Source organism: Octopus sinensis, linkage group LG13 (genome assembly GCF_006345805.1).
Source record: "Octopus sinensis linkage group LG13, ASM634580v1, whole genome shotgun sequence".
NCBI classification, from domain to species: domain Eukaryota; kingdom Metazoa; phylum Mollusca; class Cephalopoda; order Octopoda; family Octopodidae; genus Octopus; species Octopus sinensis.
In genome coordinates, this window is record NC_043009.1 from 12,469,873 (window position 1) to 12,494,315 (window position 24,443).

Consider the following 24,443-nt stretch of genomic DNA (forward strand, 5'->3'; position numbering starts at 1 on the left):
ATTGAATGTCAGTAACATAGTATATTAAATGTCAACAATAGTGAAATAAAAAAGCAAAGTTGAAAAACATTTCGTGAAAGGCCTGGCTGGAGGTCTAACCTTCCATGTTCTTTTTACAGGGCTTAGAAAAACTGACGAACCCCCTGCAATGTGTGTGTGAATCTGAAGGGGAATATGTTGGATAAAATCATAATTAACTGATCCTCCTGTATTTTCTTTAATACAGAGCCAGGACCTTTTCTGCATGCCCTCGTATTTTGTTAAATCTGTCCCAGTATATTACTGGTATTCATTCTTTTGGGCCTACAGATCCCTGTGCTATTTGTACGCCTAACTACTGTTCTAATTCTTCAGCCATCTCTAACGCTTTTATATAAAGTAATATTGATTCTTTTTACTCTACACGGGACCACGTTTTATGCGGGAGTGAGTCGAGTTGAATGGATCGATATGCAGAATATTACAGATATATATTTCAAAAATGACTGATAGTCATTGTATTCAGACCTGAGCTCAGGTTCCATTGAAACTGAATTTATCTGTCTCTCTGAGGTCGATTAAATAAATGTAGCAAATTCGTTCAATCAAATCCGTCTTACATTTTTGTAGTTACAAGATCATTCGTTTCGAAGGGGATTAGTCGACTTTGTCGAAATCAATACGTGTGTACGTGCGTGCGTGCGCGCATGTTTGCATACGTGTGTGTGTGTGTGTGTGTGTGTGTGTAGCGAACAACATGCTAAACGAATTTCAGTATACCGTAAATCCTCGAGTATAATCCGCATTTTTTCCCCAAAATTTAAAGGTCAAAATCCCTAGTGCGTACTATATACGAGGTTAAAAATGAAAAATATTTTCTAAGCAATATCCGAGTCTCTATTTGCTGTCCGGCAATGTTTATTCAGACGCATTTCATGATGTCAGACCCGAAAATCCCTTAAGCTAAGCCTGAAAGCAATGAAGTCATAAAAGAATCATCCATAAATTGCAGTAAGCAACATTTATTGAAATAAAAGTATTCAGAACACAGAATAACATATAACAAAAACAGTTTGCAAACATATTTACATTCCCATATAACAGTTAAGAACATCACTATTATTGTATTACGCATGCGCGGAAGTTTTTGTTCGACTAGGTGCTGCTGGCTTAATTACGCACGACTCGAGTTAGAGAAGGGGTGCGTATTATACACAAGGTTTAGGTTTTTCAGAAGTACAGCCCCCTAAAAATCCCCCGCGTATTATACTCAAGAGCGCACTATACTCGAGGATTTACGGTATGTAGTAACGTATCTTATTTACATCAGACACTGGACAAAACACAGCCTGCATTGATGGATGTAACACAACTATATGTACTATATCCCACCCGTAAGGGACAGATGCAGGATGATTCGAAACGACCGTTTTGCTGAATAGTTTTGCTAGATCCATTTCGTACAGCGGGTTCTAGGACCATATATACACCAGGATCGAGCAACCATAAAAGGAAACACCACCGCAAGACCCTGTGATTCGCTCCCCACTTTTCTCTAAACGTCCGGACATGCGTAGATAAGATTTTTCATAGGCTGGTTGATAAGCATTTCATGCGATCACACAAATTTGTATTATGTATATATCTATATGTATATTCTTTATCTTGTACAGAATGTATGATGGTGTTATTTCATTATTTCATTATTACTAACTTTATGGTTGTTAATGGGTTTCACTGTGTGTCGGTGTGAGTGCATGTAAAACCCTGAAGAAGATATATATCATCAGCCGAAATTGCGAGGATGATCCGGTTCTTGACTGAGGATAAAAAGCTTCGAATGACTCGTCCTTGGTTTTTGTATCGTCTATCTGGATGTTTTGTTGTCCCTTTTTGTATCACCTAGTTGTTCAGATGTTTTGCGTTCTTGTCCGCAATGGCCCAGTGGTTAAGGCAGCGGACTCGCGGTCGTAGGATCGCGGTTTCGATTCCCAGACCGGGCGTTGTGTGTGTTTATTGAGCGAAAACACCTAAAAGCTCCACGAGGCTCCGGCAGGGGGTGGTGATCCCTGCTGTACTCTTTCACCAAAGGCGGTGCTCCAGCATGGCCACAGTCACATGACTGAAACAAGTAAAAAGTAAAAGTAAGGTATATATATATATATATATATATATATATTATATATATAATATATATATATGTGTGTGTATGTATATATGTATATATGTATGTATAAAAAATCATACCATACTGCAATCCGGTATCATACAGCCGCCTGCCACCCACCTATAGTGTTCAAAAACCTAATAAAAGGTATCAGTAAATGGATTTCGATCTTATCTCCAAATAATGATATTTTCGACGCAGCGGCCCCCTTTTACAATGTGGCGCTAGCGGCCAGCGGGTTCAAGGACCATATACACACCGGGATCGAGCAACCATAAAAGGAAACGCCCCCGCAAGACCTTATGATTCGCTCCCCACTTCTCTCTAAACGACCGGACATGCGTAAAGATTTTTCTTAGGTTGGTTGATAAGCATTTCATGCGATCACACAAATATAGAAAGATCTTTTACAGATATAATTTAAGGATCTCTTTCAGTTGTTCACCCAGTGTTAAGAACAATTACTTAGCACTCCTACACCACGGACAAAGGCAGCTTGTTCATGCAGGATTAGAAATGAATGCCCAGTAGACGGCCGATGTAACACCGAACTACAATGTACCAAGCAAAGGTAGCCTCAAACAAGAGCAGCACAAATATCAGTAACATCAATGCCAACACAGGGACACACACTAAAATTTATGTCGGATCTTGTGAATCCAAAGTTAAAATTCTCCTGAACAAACATTGATCTTCTTTCAGGGTTCCCAGAGAGACGCAATACAACGACACTCGCATCATATGTATGGCACCTAAAGGACGATCATACGCTATTTAGCGTCAGGTGGAAATTACTAGAAACTTGTGGACCCTATCGCAATGGAACTAGACATTTGCCATATTCTGAACGCCTTAGTTCCCTGGGCATGGACACATTGAAACTCCGTTGTCTGGCAGCTGACTTGGAAGACACCCATAAAATTATTAACCATCTTGCCAATAATAACTCTGAACACCTTTTCAAACTCCACCTGTCTAACATCTGTGGACATGTTTACAAAGTCAGAAAACAGCACAGCTACCATGACTTTCGGAAACATTTTTTCACGCTAAGAGTTGCTGAAGTAAGGAACAAACTGCCGGCATCAGTTGTTAGTTGTCAGAGCACTGCATCCTTCAAAACTTCCATGCTTCCTGAGATTCGCCAACAACTACACCTGATTTTCTCCCCTCCATACACATGCAAGCATGTATCTGACTCATACACTGTTCGCTTTCCAGACATTTGTACATTACTGCATATAATTTATACGCACTTTTGACAAGTTGTGGTGCACCTGAGCGCTGTATACAATAATTTTATTATTATTATATATAAGACTATGTAAATTGTGTATGGCAAAATCTATATATAATCCTTATGAACTCACATGAGCCATGAGGTTACCTGAACTCCAGGATGGAAGCCGTGGGATGTTGTCCACATCTTCGGAAATCCTTACTCGAAAATATAATTTACTCCCTGATCAAAAACTGCAGTGTCTGCAGGATTACTCGTAACACACACATGGGTATTGAGGATAAATACGTGTTCACATTCGGCTGTATATTTCTGGAAGTGTTGGTTGAATATCGGTTATGCGATGACGCTTGATCGCGCACATATTTAATCCTAACACTCTCATAATTATATCTTGAAATGCTGCACTGAAGATGAGAAATAAGTAAGTAAATATAACTTTACTTTAATCTCGAAACGCGTATGTAGCTAATCTGAGTCGTGTGGATTCTTTATTTTTTCTTTTTTGCCTACGTAAAAAAGTGTGTTACTGTCTGGGAGATCTATATGGTAGCAGAAAAGGCATTTTAACTCCTATTTCTAAATTCGGTGCGTGGCGAAGCAATTAGCTGACCCCTGATTATAACTATGTTTATAATTATAGAATATTTGTATATATACATATATATATATATATATATATATAATATATATATATATATATATATATTATATATATATATATATATATATATATATATATATCGCAGACAAGAAAGTAAATATAAGATATACCAAGGCAAATCGAATTGCAAACAGCAACTACAGCAACGTAATGCATTTGATACTACCCAGGGGTTTATTTCTATGAGTATTAAAATCGCTGAACCTGGAGGCAAGCCCAGGACCTCTTTGCCATATGCCCACGGGCATATGGTGTAGTGGTTAAGAGCGCAGGCTACTAACCCCAAGATTCCAAGTTAGATTCCAGGCAGTGGCCTGAATGATGATGATGATGATGATGATGATGATGATGATGATGACGACGACGACGACGACGATGATGATGATGGGGATGAGGAGGAGGAGAAGGATAATAATAATAATGATAACATCAAAAAATACCTTAGGAATAAGAACCCAGGTTCGAAATTTCCCCAAGACACCTGATGACGGCTGGTGGGTATATCAGCCGAAACGTTGTGATAACAACAAACAGGATGAGGACAAATATCCGTCAAATGTAAATAATATAAATAATGTATATTAACTTCCACGCCAAGAATCTAACAGGGCTTTTACTTGCTTCACAGAATAATGATTTAAACAAAAGTGATTTTCCCCATAATTAGAATATACGCCAAATATATTTTAAATCAATGTGAAGATATAGAATGTAACTTACCCAATTGTAAGCAGTAGTAGGCATTTGTTTCTGGTAAACACATTTCATTTCTCTCACATGAATGATTGAAGCAGCTTCCAGCCAAACGCTGATGATGAAGACAAGAATGGCAGTTTTGTTTTATAAGAGGGATTAAGCAATATGAAAACTCTTACTTTTATAGGCAACGACTAGAATATCACGTGTTCAAAGCTTTATTCAAAGCCTCGCAATTGTAAATGCACCAGGGAAGGAAAACAGTTGAGAAGCTTTCTGTCAATGATTTGGAGAAATAATTCCTAACTTACCAAAGAGTTACGTGAGACTCAGTCGACGAAACGAATGCAGCAGTTTAAAAATATGTAAAAGGGATTCATAACAGATCTCTATACTCTTACACTCTTTTACTTGTTTCGGTCATTTGACTGCGACCATGCTGGAGCACCGCCTTTGGTCGAGTAAATCGACCCCAGGACTTATTCTTTGTAAGCCTAGTACTTATTCTGTCGGTCTCTTTTGCCGAACCGCTAAGTTACGAGAACGTAAACACACCAGCATCGGTTGTCAAGTGATGTTGGGGGAGACAAACACACACACAATATATATTATATATATATATATATATATATATATATATATATATATATATATATATATACGACGGCTTCTTTCAGTTTCCGTCTACTAAATCACTCACAAGGCTTTAGTCGGCCCGAGGCTATAGTAGAAGACACTTGCCATTGGTGCCACGCAGTGGGACTGAACCCGGAACCATGTTGTTGGTAAGCCAGCTACTTACGACACAGCCACTCCTGCGCCTATGTTTATGTTTTCCGTTTGGCGCGTGGAATATAGTTCACTTTCCCCAGCACACATTCCGGAGAAATGAATTTAAAATCATTGTTGAAGCACACCCATTAAAAAAAACCAATAGGAATAAGAGAATATTGACGATTCAATTTGTATGTTCAGTTCTTTATTTGATGTTCAACGATGGCTTCATGCTATTCTATTCCAAGAAAATGCCCGCGGTTTTCCAGCGGCGTCTTCGTCCTACTTCTTGGGTGAAGTTGGGTACTGGAGACGGTCGATTTCAAAACCTGTCATGAAGGCTTGTGGCAATGCTGACGTGTTAACGTGGATAGAAAACGGATCTCCAGAAACAAGAGTCACCACTTCGGATCACACGCTCAGTCAGTCTCCCTTCTAATCCGGTACTGGATAATCTGACCAGCAAGCTTTATTGTGACGTGTCGCATTGGTTCATTCCCATCTTGGCAATCTTCTACTGCAACTAGTATCAAACCGAAAGAATTCCCTGTTATGTGAACTAAGGAGTGGCAGTGCTGAAGAAAGTCTTTAACAAAGAAGAAACGAAAGGGTGCTGAAAAGTTTCTGACTTTAAGGATACCGCGAAACGCCTTGTGTGAGGCCCAGCCTTTCGAGTACTTTTACAGGGCTTAGGAAAACTGAAAGACTGCTGCAATGAGTGTGTGAATCTAGGAAGGGGACATGTTGAATGAAATTATAATTAACTGATCCTCCTGAATTTTCTTTAATACAGAGCCAGGAACTTTTCAGTAGTCTTCATATAAGAAGAAGAAGAAGAAGAAGAAGAAGAAGAAGAAGAAGGGAGGAGGAGGAGGAGGAGGAGGAGGAGAAAAGAAGAAGAAAAAAGGAAAAAAGAAGAAAGAAGAAGAAAGAGGAGAAGAAGAAGAAGAAAAGAAGAAGAAGAAAGAAGAAGAAAGAAGAAAAAGAACAAAGAAGAAGAAGAACAAAGAAGAAGAACAAAGAAGAACAAAGAAGAAGAAGAACAAAGAAGAAGAAGAACAAGAAGAAGAAGAAGAAGAAGAAGAAGAAGAACAACAACAACAACAAAGAAAAAGAAGAAGAAGAAGAACAACAACAACAACAACAACAAAGAAGAAGAAGAGAAGAAGAAGAACAACAACAACAACAAAGAAGAAGAAGAAGAAGAAGAACAACAACAACAACAACAAAGAAGAAGAAGAAGAAGAACAACAACAACAACAACAACAACAACAACGAAGAAGAAGAAGAACAACAACAACAACAACAACAAAGAAGAAGAAGAAGAAGAAGAAGAAGAAGAAGAAGAAGAAGAAGAGAAGAAGAAAAGAAGAAGAAGAAGAAGAAGAAGAAGAACCCTATAAACAAACAGTTAGGAATATCGATCCTATTGATTACGTTTCAAAATTGAAAGACACACAAAGGCAAAGTAAAATTTCTCTCACTGACCGGATCCCAGGTTTTGATGAAGCTGAATACATAGTGGTCAATCTCTCTCAAATTGTGCCGCACGGCGAAGTAAATTTCGCATATTTCCTTCTTTTGGTTGAAAGCGAAGCTATTGCATACGGATCTGTAAAGACATAACTTGGCGCATTCTTTGGTGATGGAAATATTTGAAAACCTCGCAATATGTTTATGTCTCGGTTTCATGTGAGGGAGAATTTCTGGACATATCTTGTTGGGATTTTTTGAGAATACTGGCACTCCATTATCGTATAATAAGAAGAGAAGAAATATCGGGAGAGCTATAGTGTTCATGACGGAGGTAAAATAAAAGTTTATAAAAACTAAGCTGCGTTAAGGTTGGTGAACAGCTAGCTATTCGATGTCCAGTCGTTGCTGGAAAGGAGATGCTATTCATATGAACGGAAGGACCAGCAGGTGAATTATATATATATGCATACGTGTGTGTGTGTGTGTTTGCTAGTGTGTGTATGTGTATGTATGCATGTATGTGTGTGTGTGCGCGTATGTGTATGCTAGTGTGTATGTGTATGTATGTATGTATGTATGTATGTATGTGTGTGTCTGTGTGTGTGTAGGTGCGTACATACATATGGGGCGTGCGTTCGTGTGCTCATTTAAACATGTGTGTGTGTGCTAGTGTGTGTATGTATGTATGTATGTATGTGTATGTGTGCGTATGTTTGTGTATGTGTATATATGTATGTATGTATGTATGTGTGTGTAGGTGTGTACATACATATGGGGCGTGCGTTCGTGTGTTCATTTAAACGTGTCTCTGCACATGCGTGCAAGTGTGTGTATATGTATGTGTGCATGCATGTGTGCGTGTGCGAGTGTGTGTGTGCGTGTGTATGTATGTGTATATGCTAGTGTGTGTGTGTGTGTGCGTGCGTGTGTAATTGTATGTGTATGTGTAAAGAATATTGATCGAAATATAGAAAAACAAAAAAGAAACGGTACGTAGATTGGCGGAGAAATTAATGAAGGAATCGATTTGCAATGATGTCTAATAGTAAAGTAATTAAGGACGGAGAGCTGACAGAATCGTTAGCACACTGGTACTTCGTATGCCGCTACGTTCTGAGTTCAAATTCCGCCGAGGTCGACTTTGCCTTTCATCCCTTCGGGGTCGATTAAATAAGTACCAGTTACGCACTGGAGTCGATCTAATCGACTTAACCCGTTTGTCTGTCCTTGTTTGTCCTCTCTGTGTTTAGCCCCTTGTGGGTAGTAAAGAAATAGGCATTTCGTCTGAGTTCAAATTCCGCCGAGGTCGACTTTGCCTTTCATCCTTTCGGGGTCGATTAAATAAGTACCAGTTACACACTGGAGTCGATCTAATCGACTTAACCCCTTTGTCTGTCCTTGTTTGTCCTCTCTGTGTTTAGCCCCTTGTGGGCCGTAAAGAAATAGGCATTTCGTATGCCACTACGTTCTGAGTTCAAATTCCGCCGAGGTCGACTTTGCCTTTCATCCTTTCGGGGTCGATTAAATAAGTACCAGTTACACACTGGAGTCGATCTAATCTACTTAACCCCTTTGTCTGTTCTTGTTTGTCCTCTCTGTGTTTAGCCCCTTGTGGGCCGTAAAGAAATAGGCATTTCGTCTGTCTCTACGTTCTGAGTCTTTCATCCTTTGTCTTTGTTTTTCATCCTTTTGGGGGACAATGAAATAAGTACCAGTTACACACTGGAGTCGATCTAATCGACTTAACCCCTTTGTCTGTTCTTGTTTGTCCTCTCTGTGTTTAGCCCCTTGTGGGCCGTAAAGAAATAGGCATTTCGTCTGTCTCTACGTTCTGAGTCTTTCATCCTTTGTCTTTGTCTTTCATCCTTTTGGGGGACAATGATATAAGTACCAGTTACACACTGGAGTCGATCTAATCGACTTAACCCCTTTGTCTGTTCTTGTTTGTCCTCTCTGTGTTTAGCCCCTTGTGGGCCGTAAAGAAATAGGCATTTCGTCTGTCTCTACGTTCTGAGTCTTTCATCCTTTGTCTTTGTTTTTCATCCTTTTGGGGGACAATGAAATAATTACCAGTTACGCACTGGGGTCGATATAACCAACAAGCCGCCTCCCCTCAAATTTCAGACTTTGTGCTTTATTATTATAGCTGGGTTCTAACCCGGGCCGCAGCAACAAAGTCCACCTACTTCACTTCTCGGTCCAACATCACTGCTTCGCGGTCCTGGATACATTCCAGGCCATTGTCTGCGATCAAGCTGTAGATGTAAGTGCGACGACAATTTCGTCTTCTTATATCAACATCTTAAAACATCAACACCTTGTAACTATATTTAACTTCTAACATTATTCTTGATCTCTTACCATTTTGCAGATTCCTTATGGATTCAGTGATATCTCTAAGGAAGAAATTATTGTCATGTTTGTTTAAATATTTTGTGCAACTACACGAGGTACATCAACGAATTCCTCCAAAATCATTACAAATCCAACAAGGCAGTGCCTGGTAAATTAAAGAATTTGGATTGTTCTGAAAGACTATTAAGTAATAAACTATTGTGGTGCGAAGTAAATACAAAATGCCGTAAGAACTGTGTGCTAATATATTTTGATTATAGAAAGAGGTTTTCTTTATTCCCATTCATGATTGCCATAGCCACTGCATTATGTCTTCTCTGCTGACTCCCGGTAAGGTGTAGAAGAAATTCGTCAATTCTTTCACCCCTGTAACTTAAAACACACCTATTGTCTTCGAGTTAGCAATCTTTCAATGCAAGCCCGGACAGACCAAGGAATTGAACTAGTTATGGCCGTATAATGTAGCAGGAAGACCGTTATAATTTTAAAGCCAAATAATGTTCGTTCATCGTTTGACAATGATGTGTGTGTTTGTGTGTGTGTGTTTGTGTGTGTGTGTTTGTGTGTGTGTGTGTGTGTGTGTGTAAACAAACGAATAACTGAATTCTAATCTTGTGTCTATATCCTTTATAGACGTAGGAGTGGCTGTGTGGTAAGTAGCTTGCTTACCGACCACATGGTTCAGGGTTCAGTGCCACGTAGTGGGCAAGTGTCTTCTACTATAGCCTCAGACCGACCAAAGCCTTGTGAATGGATTTGGTAGACGGAAACTGAAAGAAGCCCGTCGCATTTATGTATACATATATGTATGTGTGTGTATGTGTTTGCGTGTCTGTGTTTGTCCTCCCAACATCGCTTGACAACCGATGCTGGTGTGTTTACGTCCCCGTAACTTAGCGGTTCGGCAAAAGAGACCGATAGAATAAGTACTAGGCTTACAAAGAATAAGTCCTGGGGTCGATTTGCTCGACTAAAGGTGGTGCTCCAGCATGGCCACAGTCAAATGACTGAAACAAGTAAAAGTGTAAAAGAGTAAAAGAGCCTCTTTACGTAGCATGAAGAAGAAGAGGTTGCCTCCCGACGCAGAAAGTGATAGAACTTACCATCTATGTAAGTCTGTGCTTGCTTGTGACTGTGTATGTGTGTACACGTGTGTCTGCGTGTCTGTGCGTATGTGTATGTATGCATGTATATGTGAGTAAGAGAGAGAGAGAGAGAGAGAGAGAGAGAGAGAGAGAGAGTAAAATACGAAAGAGTATTGGCTGAAAGCGTGTCGGAAGTTTTGCTCCTGGATCATGACATGTCTATCTGCTGCTGGTTATTCGTTATGGTGTTTAAGCAGGATACATGGAGCAATTTATTACGTAATGTCAGCTGAACAAAGACACCTGATTTGGGACAATTTGCTAGACATGTTTATCGCTGATCAACAGACTGATACGAAATATTACTTTGCAAATCTGCTTGTTTATTATTAACTGCATTTGCCGATACAAGAGTATCGGGTTTTTTAAATATTAAGTGTTTGCCAACAGAAATGATTTTCAATGTTATTAATAATACAAGAGAAATCTTTTGAAAAAACAAGTTTAGTATTTCTCAACTAAGCACAAGGACGTTATTGCCTCCACCAAAATGACGAGCATTTATTTTTATTGAACCAAGAATGTCAGAAGACCGAGCAGGATTTGAAATCAGAACGTCAACAGACATAATAATTCAATTCTGTAGAAATTTTGTTCGCTGCTGTTTCCTCTATTGTCTTTGGTGACGCTTTGATAAAGACGACATTAAACAATCGTAAGGCGACACACTGAGAAAAATGCTTTGTGGCATTTCGTCCGCCCTTACGTTCTGAGTTCAAATTCCGCTGGGGTCGATGAAATCTGTACCTGTTGAGCACTGGGGTTGATATAGTCGACTTAACTCTTCCTCCTAAATTGCTGGCCTTGTACTAAAATTTCAAAGCAATATTAAGCAATTGTATTTTGTTCATTTTTGGGGGTTTAATTTTGGTCCGTATATCGAGTTGAGATGTGGTTTGGGGAGGATTTAACAGTCATTTTATCAGACCATACAGACTCCAGTCTATCGAGTAACAAATCTTGTTTAAAGGCTCTATCAGAGCTGGTCACTTTTCTTCTTTCTTTTTTCTCTTCGCATAAATATGCATGTTTTGCGCCCGCGCTTCTCCAAATAATTTGGTGTTACCCACATTAAAGATGAAGGACCTTTAACCTTTACACGCAAAAAAAACAAAGTCTTGGTACTGAGACACTGAGCGTCAAAGAAAGCTGAAAATAGGCCACCAGAACCTCCACAATGTACATGTTATTCTGGATACAGAACTATAATTGTGCAGTTACGCATCAGAGATGTAGGTGCACTTTTCGATTCCTTAATCCTACGTATTCATTAACCCTTGCAGATTCACCTCTGTACAATGATTAGGTATCCTAGCCCATGAGGTGCAACTTCTCTTGAATGGCAATAAACCACCACCGGAATACAAGCAGTTGCCAACTAAATGTCAAAGAAGACAGCAAAAGGACTGAATTTGCTGCTCTTCGTTAAGTTATTATTATAAGCTAATTTTCCACAAGTGGAGGCAGGTAGCCTAGTGGTTAGAGCAGCGGACTCGCGGTCGAGGGATCACGGGTTCTAATCTCAGCCCCGGCGATGTGTGTGTTTATGATCGAAACACCTAAGCTCCATGCGGCTCCGGCAGAAGGTAATAGCGAACTTCTGCTGACTCTTTCGCCACAACTTTCTCTCACTCTCTCCTCCTGCATCTTGCAGCTCACCTGCGACAGACTGGCGTCCCGTCCAGGTGGGGAACCTATACGCCAAGGAAACCGGGAAACCGGCCCTTATGAGCCATGCATGGCTCGACAAGGAACAAACAAACAACAATAACAATTTTCCACAAGGCCAGCGAATCGAGTTCTTTGTCTCATTCACTGTCTCCAATATCAGAAGTAGGAACATAAACTTTAATAACATACAAGATCCTCGATAACAGTATCAGGATAGTAATCCACGCCGTCAAATATTCACAAAAAAGGTACTTGCGGTTCAGTATTTTTAGAGAAGCACAGATTGCATATGAAAACGTTCGTTCTTTCTGTGTTTCTTTTAATGAAGTGAATGAATATTTAGAGTAATTACTAAAATAACTTTTCATTTCTTTCAGTCATTTGACTGCGGCCATGCTGGGGTACCGTCTTGAGGAATTTTAGTCGACCCCAGTACTTATTTTCTTTTTAAACCTGACACTTATTCTACCATACTCTTTTGCCGAAGTGCCAAGTTACAAGGATGTAAATACACCAGCACCGGTTGTCAAGCGGTGGTAGAAGACAAACACAGACGCAAAGACACAGACACATAAAAATATATGTATATATATGATGGGCTTCTTTCAGTTTCCGACAACCAAATCCACTCACAAGGATTTTGGTTAGCCCGAGGCCATATTAGAGGAAACTTGTTCAAGATGTCGTGTAGTGGGAGCGAACTCGGACACATGTAGTTGGGAAGCAGACTTCTCACCACACATTTCAGAAGAACTCAACTATTTAACCTAATGAACCTCGTATTTACTTTTATTTTCCACCAATGGTGCCTCGTTGCTGTCAATTTATTTGAACTGAGACGAAGTGAAACAGACAGCTAGTTCTCTCTCATAAGAATTTACTCAAGCACCACGCGTTGGCAGCAGTCTTTGATATGCGAGGAAGCACCTGTTGGTTATTGATTGAATGCATTTCAAATTTTCGTTTTCAATTTTTAAAATATTTTGCAATGTGTTGCTTATTGCATGCTTAAATTGTTTGTTTTTTAAGTGTGTTTTGTTCATTCTTAACTCCATATAAACACGTTCATCTTTTGGAGCATTGTCATTTTATAAGTTTTTGCTGGCAAATTCTTAAATTAACAAAGACATTTATCTATATGAAAGAAAATTACCGGAGAACTTACATCTAATTCTTCCAAATCTTCCTGTTAAAAATTGTCATGTGTTTATCGCATGTGATGTGTTGTTTATCGCATTTGCATTGAGTATTGAGGTGATTGTGAAGTGTGCTAAAAATAACAACTAAATAAGATTTATTTACATGAAAGAAAATTACCGGAGATATAACACGTGATGTTGACAAATATATACAACACGTGCTATTTTCAGGATATTAACGACAAAATGTGCAGTCACACACAAAATGACAGCTTCCAAATCCTGTTTCCTGACTGGGAGAAAATGATCAAACTTTAAACCTCTATAACTTTTTTAAGACATTTTTCTGGAAAAAATGAAATTACTCCAGCAGTTCAGTTTGGACAAGTGTATTATTGTGCCAAATTTTAAAATTTTCGGTAAACTTCAATTTTTGAAATGCTGGCAGTCAAACCGTTCCAGTTTAGATTAAAAAGACGTAGTCAGCTTTCGCAGTCATAACTGCTTTGAGAAAAAAGAAAGTACAATGTAAAAGGAAGATTACATTGGTTGTTTTGGTAAATTTTTCTTGAGAACATTTCTAAGTGATAAGACCATAGCGGATCTATTTGTAGCATAAGGGTGTCCACTTAGTGGTTTCCCTCTAACATGTATATAATACAATTTTACTGAACCTTCAGTTTTTTATATGCTAGACCACTAGTGTGAAATCAATGTTAATTAAATTAATATCTAATTTATCACCATCATTTTCAATTTTTATATATATATATATATTTCTTTATTGCCCACAAGGGGCTAAACATAGAGACGACAAACAAGGACAGACAAAGGGATTAAGTCGATTACATCTACCCCAGTGCGAAACTGGTACTTTTATTTATCGACCCCGAAAGGATGAAAGGCAAAGTCGACCTCGGCGGAATTTGAACTCAGAACGTAACGACAGACGAAATACCGCTAAGCATTCCGCCCGGCGCGATAACGTGTCTGCCAGCTCGCCGCCTTTTATACATATACATACATATACATACATATATGGACGTACAGATGAATGTACGCACGTGCGTATATACGTGCGTGTGTAATTGAAGATATACAAATTTTCTCAACTTTATATACAACTTACAAATGTACAGAGTAGCTAGAAAAGGGGGTATATAACAGAGAACAGTGTGCAGCTCGATGTAGGTTACTCCTTATCGAATTTCAACTTTTGATGGCACAGAAGACGTTAAAAGTAAAATAGAAAACACACACTCACACACACACACACACACATATATATATATATATATATATATATATATATATATATATACATTATATATATATATATATGTATATATATATATCTGTGTGTGTGTGTGTGTGTGTGTGTATAAGCATGACCAACCCCTAGAGACCCCAGCGGTGGAACAAACGGATGATGATTACGACAGATCTCAACGCTTGAACCAGCGGATAGAGAGAGCGATGCATGACGGACATGCTACAGAAGGCACCACTCAAAATTATAGCCGGGTTAGCAGCAGTCATTTGCAGTTTCAAAACTGGATCTTGCATGTCTCATTTCATATGTGCTGTAGAGGAAGATCCTGAAATCAAGAGAGTGGATCACTTCCTGGCAAGTTGAGATAAACCTTAAACAAATCCACGCCAATGGCGCTCAATTGTAAAAAGTATATATATGATAAGAAAAATATGTAGTGATATGAGTTGGAAGTTTTAACCTGAAACTTGTATACTTTCAACGCGGCGCTTATAAAAGCAAGTCCATGCCTGCTAGCGTTTGTCGATGGATCGATGGATCGATGGACCACTTAATACACTTTTAAAAACAAAGAAAAGAATAAATGAGCCAAGACGAAGCCTCTACATCAAAAGCCGGACGGGGATGGCGAATGTTTCTGAGCTTCACTCTGAATTAGCTGTTAATTCAATACGCTATCAATTTTTTGTTAATTCACTTCAATAGATTCTTAATTCACTGTAAGTTCAATACACTCACTTTGTTGTCCTTTCAATAAAATCTCAGTTCAGTGTCACTTACAGTTAAATTACTTCAAATATATTACTAATTTTCTGAGAAGCAAACACGGATGTCAGATAACCTTGTTCTCCATATCTCATCTGTGTAGGTGTGTTCTTGTGCTGTTGAGTCAGTATAAGTGCAAGCCCATGCAGATTCTATAATGTTTTTTTTTGTTTGTTTGTTTGGGAAGTCTTACCTGCTCATCACTCTTGTTCGATATTAATATGTTACACACAGTGAATGATAAACTTTCCCAAGTGTCACATTTACAGGAAATCAATGAATAGATAACAAAAACCAGCTAATTTAACAATATCGTTAATATTCCTTTTTACTATGTGAACAAGGCCTGCAATTTGTGGGGAGGAGCTAGTCAATTACATAGACTCCAGTGCGCAACTTGTACTAATTTTATTGACACCAGTGCGCAACCGATACTAATTTTATCGATCTCGAAAAGATGAAAGCAAAGTCGGCCTATGCGGAATCTGAAGTCAGAGCGCAAAGCCGGAAAAATGCCGCTAAGCATTTTCTCCGGGACGGTAATAGTGCTGCCAGCTCGCAGCCTTCATTATCAACAATAAAAGTGGTTCCAAAGTTTGGCAAAAGGCCAGCAATTTCGGGGGCAGAGGTACGTCGATTACATCGACCCAGGGTTCAACTGATACTTAATTTATCAACCCTGAAAGAATGAAAGACGAAGTAGATCCCGGGGAAACTTGAACTCAGAACATAAAGACGGACAAAATACCGCCAAGCATTAGTGATATTGAAGGTGGGGAGCTGGCAGAACCTTTGACACACCGGACAAAATGCTTAGAGGTATTTTTTCCGGTGTCCTAACGGTTCTTATTTTTTTTACTGCCCACAAGGGGTACACACAGAGGGGACAAACAAGGACAGACAAACGGGTTAAGTCGATTATATCGACCTCAGTGCGTAACTGGTACTTATTTAATCGACCCCGAAAGGATGAAAGGCAAAGTCGACCTCGGCGGAATTTGAACTCAGAACGTAGCAGCAGACGAAATACCTATTTCTTTACTACCCATATGGGACTAAACACAGAAGGGACAAACAAGGACAGACAAACGGATTAAGTCGATTATATCGACCCCAGTGCGTAACTGGTACTTAATTTATCGACCCCGAAAGGATGAAAGGCAAAGTCGACCTCAGCGGAATTTGAACTCAGCACGTAACGGCAGACGAAATACTGCAAAGCATTTCGCCGGCGAGCTAACGTTTCTGCCAGCTCAACGCCTTCCATGTCACTAATATTAAATACCATTTCTAAAAGTCTGCTGTTTTTCTTGTTTACCTTCAGGTTGTCCAAGAATGAGTAGACTTAATAATGAAAGGTTTTCTATCTGTGGCCATGACCATCTTTCTTTCTTTTTTTATAAACAAGGCGTATTATCGAGTGTGTCCTTCTATCTTAATAGAAATACAGAGTATGATTTGGCTGTTATTTTTGATAGACAGAGACTTCATAGCGAATTTTTTACTGGCAATATTTAGTTCAATTGTATGTCAGTTTCTTTGAGTCTTTTTCTTTTGTCTTACCAAGTAAGACGAATCATATATATATATGTGTGTGTGGGGGGGGTATACACACACAACTACATGTGAATCGTTGGCGATTTTTTTCCTCCATGTTAATTTTCTATTAGACTTTCCTCTGTTTCTGAAGCAGAGCTTTGCTCGAAACGTAAAACCACCAATCTTTTTCATTCCTTGAGCGTCTGTTGTTGTTTTTTTTTTTGTATTGTGTTTGTTCTTCGCTTTTTTTATTTACTATATATATATATATATATATATATTATATATATATATATATATATATATATATATTATATATATATATATATGTTTTTATATATATATATATATATATGTATGTATGTATATATATATATATATATATATTATATATATATATATATATATAATTTATGTGAAATAGAAAGATGAATAATCTTGTAGTAGATTAATCAAAAGTTTAACCGATACCTTAGTAGCAAAAATCACAGCAGTAAACAGCACGGTTGGAGGTACAACCATCTGGCGTTGCAACCGTGCGTTGGTGCGGATAATTGAAATTAAAACATTATTGGTGAATTGAAGAAATGGAGCTGAACGCAGATTGAACAGAAATCGTTTTATTTCATTCTACACGTGTTTTGAAAGGCACAAATTACCAAATTCCGATTGAATAATGGGACCATATTGTGTCTTTCTCTTCAGGAAGAAAAAAGGAAATCCGTTGGAAAAACAAAAACAGAACATAGGCGGAGCAAAAACAAAAACAAATCGAACTATGCTCCTAAGAGCCCATGGCGAAACTGTTTATCAGTGTATGTTGAGAACCGGTGGCTGAAGAATTCAACGGGTCAGGCATCGGTCAATCATGTGGGTGAGGGTGTATAGATGTTCTTTGTGACCGAGAATAAAGTTCTGACTATTTAAGGAATATTGGATGTTTTATAAGGGGCGAGAAAAAATCTACTTAGAGACGTGTGTGTGTGTATACTGTTCTATATATGTGTGTGTTGGCGTAGGGGTAGAAAACATTTTTTGTGTACGTGTGTGCGTTTGATCGTTCGGCTGTCAGTGGCTACTGCCGTGATAACCGTTGGGTGGCAGAAAGAAAAAATATATATATATATTATGTTTTATGTGTGTGTGTGTTCATCTAAGCCTGCCTTGTCAAGGAAACCCCCCGCTGTGAAAAAACCAAGCCCCGTTTGTCTTACAGGAGTAATTCCCCTTGCAGTGGTTAATCGTAGATATCTTAAAGGCTATTTCAGAATTTGTTACCAAGGGCTATGGGTGCCGGTATTATTTATAAACGCTATTTAAAAGCCAGATAAGTGTAACGCCGTCAATGGGGGCATCGAAAAGCCGACTGTAAGAGCCCGTTTACCATCCGGCCTCTGGCAAACAAAATATGGAAGAGTTCGGAGACACAAAGGTTGCACTGTCTTCTGCCCCTATCAAATGGGAGGGCCACCGACAAAATTGACCATTCCAGCCTATAGCTTAAGTTCGTATCCTTCAGTCGCCATATTAGCTTACTGAGTCCCGTGGTCTGGCGCTTGTTCACGTCCCGAAAAGTTGCGTAATGGTTGGAGACACGCAAAGACAATCTTGAGGATGATGCCCCTACATAAGTGAAGACATCTGAGTCCGTGTAAACCTTGCATTGGTAGACGGCGTTTTTGATCTTGGAGTTCGCCGACGTGAATCTTAATCTGCTAGGATTAGTTTCTGAAATTAGAACTGCGTTCCTGTCACTATATTCGTTCCGAGACCTGCAGCCGCTTACTACTCTATTTTCCACTACGTCACTATTAACTATAGGAATAACCCCTGATTCTCCACTATCTATCAGAGTGCTGTCATTGCTACTGCCCGTGGTGCTGCTATTGCGGGAAATGATGCTGGGGATGCTACTGGGGCTCTCTACCCTACTCCCATTGTTACCGTCAACCACAACACCCCTATTTATAACTATACCCCTAGTGGGTACTCCCTGGCTGGAGCTGAGATTATGTGTCACTGTACTGGCTCTCATATCATTATTACTACTATAATTATTCCTACTGAGCATTAAACCGGGAGCGGAAGAGGCTGTGCCTCCGGAAAAAGGTGATAGGGTCTTAGTAAGTAGCCTATTATTATGGGAGGCGATTATCTGGGCGAGGTTTTTAATGTTGGAGAAAGCTATCCTAACTTTATGTGAGTTAACCGTGGAGTAATATTTGGAATTTCTGGGGAAGTTATTGGCGATGGCTTGTCTAAACATGAGGGGGAGGTTAGTTCTAATCTGCTTACCAAAGGGGATTACAAACCATATATGCTTATTCCTATCAGTGTGATGGGTCGGGACGCCAGCTCTCGCATTCGGGTGGGTGATTCTCGGATGAATAACGGGTCTTGGGTTAGTGTAAGACCTCCCGGACCGATAATTATCCTTGTTCGCTAAATTAAATGCGGGAGCGACTACCCCGGCATCCGCCGCGCTCCCGTCCTTACTTAAAATGTTAATGTTATTATATACGGCCCTATCCTGATGACCGAATGATGGCATCGGAAGGGCCGGATCAATATAAATTACCTTCTGCCTATAACCGGCCTTGGATAGTGCGGCGTTATAAAATTCCGCTTTCTGCATAAAAATATCGGCACTGGCGGACAAGCCAGACAATCTTAGAGAGATGTTTTTAACCAAATTGTCTGTTACGGTTTTGGCATGATTTGAGAAGACACTGACATACTTCAAATTAGTGGAAGGCTTATGGTAAGGGCAGTATGAGTCGCTATTAAGGTTAAGTGTAACGTCTAGGAAATTAGCCTTGGTGAGTTCATTATCAAAAACTATACTCATGCCCATTCTATTAAAAAACCTAGCTAACCTGCTCTTAGTTTTCTGCCCTATTCTGTTCGTGGTTTTTTGCAGGTAAAACAGACAATCGTCACGATACACACACACACACACATAAACACACGTAAACACACATAAACACACATAAACACACATAAACACACACACACACGATACACACACACACATAAAACATAATATATATATATATTTTTTTCTTTCTGCCACCCAACGGTTATCACGGCAGTAGCCACTGACAGCCGAACGATCAAACGCACACACGTACACAAAAAATGTTTTCTACCCCTACGCCAACACACACATATATAGAACAGTATACACACACACACGTCTCTAAGTAGATTTTTTCTCGCCCCTTATAAAACATCCAATATTCCTTAAATAGTCAGAACTTTATTCTCGGTCACAAAGAACATCTATACACCCTCACCCACATGATTGACCGATGCCTGACCCGTTGAATTCTTCAGCCACCGGTTCTCAACATACACTGATAAACAGTTTCGCCATGGGCTCTTAGGAGCATAGTTCGATTTGTTTTTGTTTTTGCTCCGCCTATGTTCTGTTTTTGTTTTTCCAACGGATTTCCTTTTTTCTTCCTGAAGAGAAAGACACAATATGGTCCCATTATTCAATCGGAATTTGGTAATTTGTGCCTTTCGAAACACGTGTAGAATGAAATAAAACGATTTCTGTTCAATCTGCGTTCAGCTCCATTTCTTCAATTCACCAATAATGTTTTATATATATATATATATATATATATATATATATATATATATATATTATATATATATATATGTATGTATGTATGTATATATATATATATATATATATATATATATATATATATATATATACAAATACACATATATATACATATATATATACATATATATGTATATATATATGTATATGTATATGTATGTATGTGTGTGTATATCTATATATTTATACATATATATGTATATATGTATATATGTGTGTGTGTATAAATACATATATATGTATGTATATATATTATATATATATATATGTATATATATATATATATATATATATATATATATATATATATATATATATATATATATATATATTGGGTCATCCCATAAATAATGCGGTTTTTTATACTTCTTTTATTTTTCAAAATTAAAATAATCAAAGTTCTTTTTTTATCTAAAATATGCTCTCCTTCATTTTCTACAATGCTCTTCTGTCTATGTCGAAAATTTGAGTCATTGCTAATTATTTGAATGGTCTTCATTTTAATTATGTTCCCGGATATTTCGTGAACAACAGCAACGAGTGGGAAGGCTTGTCCATTGTGAGCATCACTTGAGCTTTATAAACGAATGTTCTGAAAAATCGTATACAGGTGTCCTGGGCTCCTCACAACAAACTTGTTTCCGTGAACAGAGACAACGTAAACAGTCTCTACTGAGGGGCATAACAATCCTGTATCCATCACCCACTCTAGTCCTAGACAAAATTCAATTAGAACCCGCAAAGAAATCGCAAATGCTTGGCGTCATACTTGCTTTCGATACATTCTTGATTTCTCACATTAACAACAAACGATTTGTATCGAATACCTTCGTACGACACAGTTCTGACAGTTCCCTCCAACTGAAGTTCTTTAGCGATGATCCTCATTGATTTTCCGGGAGCATCCGTAATACGTAATATTTCAAACATTACGCAATATTTCAGCATTATGTTATATTTCGGCATATTTTACTTTATGAGTTCAATAAAGGCAACAATTCAACGGAAAGGGAGAATATTAATGCAGTATATGGCGATTGAACAATAAGTGTAAGCCAGTGTCGACGATGGTTCTAGAAATTCTGAGCTGGAAACCACAGCTTAGAAGATGAGCCTCATCCTGGAAGATCTGTAGAGCTCGACGAGGACGTCCTGCAAACCCTGGTGGAACAAAAGCCCATCGTAACTGTTGAGGAACTAGCAGCGAAGCTTAGATTTGGTCATTCAACCATTCATCGACACCTGCGCTAGAAGAAAAGCGACCATCTTTGGTTTCTAGACGAAAGGTGTTCTTCCATCAAGATAATGCTCGGCCGCATACAGCGAGGATGACATTGCTCCATCCGATTATAATTTATTCCGCAGTCTTCAAATTCATTTGACGGAAAAAATAAGAATTCTGTAGTCTAGGTCAGAACAGGACTGGAGGAGTATTTTTCGTCATAGACAGAATTAATCCTGATCTAAATTTTAACGAACTTTCCGGACAACCCAATATTTTTAATATGTTGGCTCATATGATGTTTTTCAGAAACGTTATAGGAGTCAGGCAGTAAAAATTATACGCTTGTAATAAGGGCAAATGAAATATGTAGAAATGTGCAATACCGTAAATCCTGGAGTATAATCAGCATGTCCCCCCCCCCCAATTTAAAGGTCAAAATCCCTAGTGCGTATTATACACGAGGTTAAAAGTGAAAAATATTTTCTAAGCAATGTCTGAGTCTCTATTTGCTGTCCGGCAATGTTTATTCAGACGTATTTTGTGATGTCGGGTGCGAAAATACATTAAACTAAGCCTGAAAGCAATGAAGTCATAAAAGAATCATCCATAACCTGCAGTAAGCAACATTTATTAAAATAAAAGTATTCAGAACACAGAATAACATGTAACAAAACAATTTGCAAACATATTAGCATTCCCATATAACAGCTGAGAACATCACCATTATTGTATTACGCATGCGCGGAAGTGTTTGTTCGACTATGTGATTCTCAAGTTAGAGAAGGGGTGCGTATTATACACAAGGTTTAGGTTTTTCAGAGGTTCAGCCCCCTAAAAATCCTCGCGTATTATACTCAAGGGCGGACTATATTCGAGGATTTGCGGTAGTTATGATGGTGATGATATTATTTGTTTCTAGCGCCGAGGTCAACTTTGCCTTTCACCCTTACGGGGTCGATGAAATAGGTACCAGTTACGCACTGGGGTCGATGTAATCACTTAGCTCCCTTCCCGCCCCTAATTTTCAAGGCCTTATACCTAGAATAGAAACAATTATTTGTTTCTAGCATAAACACCAGGCCTATAATTTAAGGGAAGCGTTGAAAGGAAAAGCTGACCGATGGGATTTGAGCTCAGAACGTAAAACGCCAGAAAAAAATCCCGCAAAACATTTTATCCGACTCTCTTTCGATTCTCCCATCGTATTGGTAATAATGATGAATGATAATGATAACGGAAGAGTCAGTTTCTGCAGTTTGAGAGAAGAATATAAATAATCATTTTAAGGAAATATTTATTTACCGTTACGTTACAAATACCTTGCCTCGACGAGCAGGTTTTGATACATCCAAAAGCATGCGAAAAGTTTGTGTTTGGGTCCTCTTCATTGTTTAGTAGTAATTACAGAGTGAGAGATAGAATGACGTTGTAAAAGAACAGAATTGGACCTAGTGAGAGTGATAGAGTGTGGGACGTTGTCTTTCTTTTCCCTCTGGCTGTGTTGTCTGCCTGCTTCCATAATTCTAGTGGTCGGTTCACCAACTGAAACTTTGGGGGAGGGCGACAGTCGATTAGATCAACTCCAGTACGCAACTGGAACTTAATTTATCGACCCAAAAAGGATGAAAGGCAAGGTCGAAGTCGGCGGGATTTGAACACAGAATGTAGCGACGGGCAAAATACAGCTGTAATGAATCTTACATGCATGAAGCGGATTTCGATCCACCACAGCCAAATTCAAATTAACACTGCAACAGAACTTTTCTCACGAAGGAACAATGGTTTTTCTCTGACAGAAGTTTTACATTTTCCAGATGCCTTTAGCTAGGCCGAAATAATGTCTTCACTACTTGACCCTTTCTAACCTCTTCTACTTCACCAAAAGCTAGAATAGAGATAACAAGACCACCAACTAAATCTATTGTTCTCAATGATATATCTATCCTTCTGGATAGTTATGTAAGCAATCACACCCCAAGCAAAAATCAGTTCGTCCCTGTATGACGACTCGACGGAGTTAGTCACCTTGGTGACAGACTCGTGAGTTGAGAGAGAGCCAACATCAGTTGGTGAACCGACCACTAGAATTATGGAAGCAGGCAGACAACACGGCCAGAGGGAAAAGAAAGACAACGTCCCACACTCTAGCACTCTCACTAGCTCCAATTCTGTTCTTTTACAACGTCATTCTATCTCTCTCTGTAATTACTACTAAACAATGAAGAGGACCCAAACACAAACTTTTCGCATGCTTTTGGATGTATCAAAACCTGCCCGTCGAGGCAAGGTATTTGTAACGTAACGGTAAATAAATATTTCCTTAAAACTTCATGCATTGTCTATCTTACACATCTTACAGTAAACAATTATAACAACAAAATAATTATCGTCACAACTGCTGACACCGACAAATCATAATAATGTTTACCAATCAATCTCTCCTGTTACACAGCTAAACACTTCGTTCAGCGTGCTAACGATTCTTATTTCTTTATTGCCCACTAGGGAGCTAAACACAGAGGGGACAAACAAGGACAGACAAACGGATTAAGTCGATTACATTGACTCAGTGCATAACTGGTACTTAATTTATCGACCCCGAAAGGATGAAAGGCAAAGTCGACTTCGGCGGAATTTGAACTCAGAACGTAACGGCAGACGAAATACTGCTAAGCATTCCGTCCGGCGTGCTAACGATTCT

General features: G+C 38.8%; 1 protein-coding gene across 1 annotated transcript in view; it reads right to left on the reverse strand.

Moving 5' to 3' along the window:
* The window catches only part of LOC118765760, a 27,389-nt gene extending 19,983 nt beyond the window's left edge, over nt 1–7,406 (reverse strand). Inside the window, exons 1-2 of the mRNA XM_036508158.1 lie at nt 7,009–7,406; nt 4,771–4,858 (exon numbers count right to left, since the gene is read on the reverse strand). Coding sequence (XP_036364051.1) covers nt 4,771–4,858; nt 7,009–7,320 — 400 coding nt within the window. The 5' untranslated portion in view covers nt 7,321–7,406. The remainder of the gene's footprint in view (nt 1–4,770; nt 4,859–7,008) is intronic.
* Nucleotides 7,407–24,443: the final 17,037 nt, after the last annotated feature.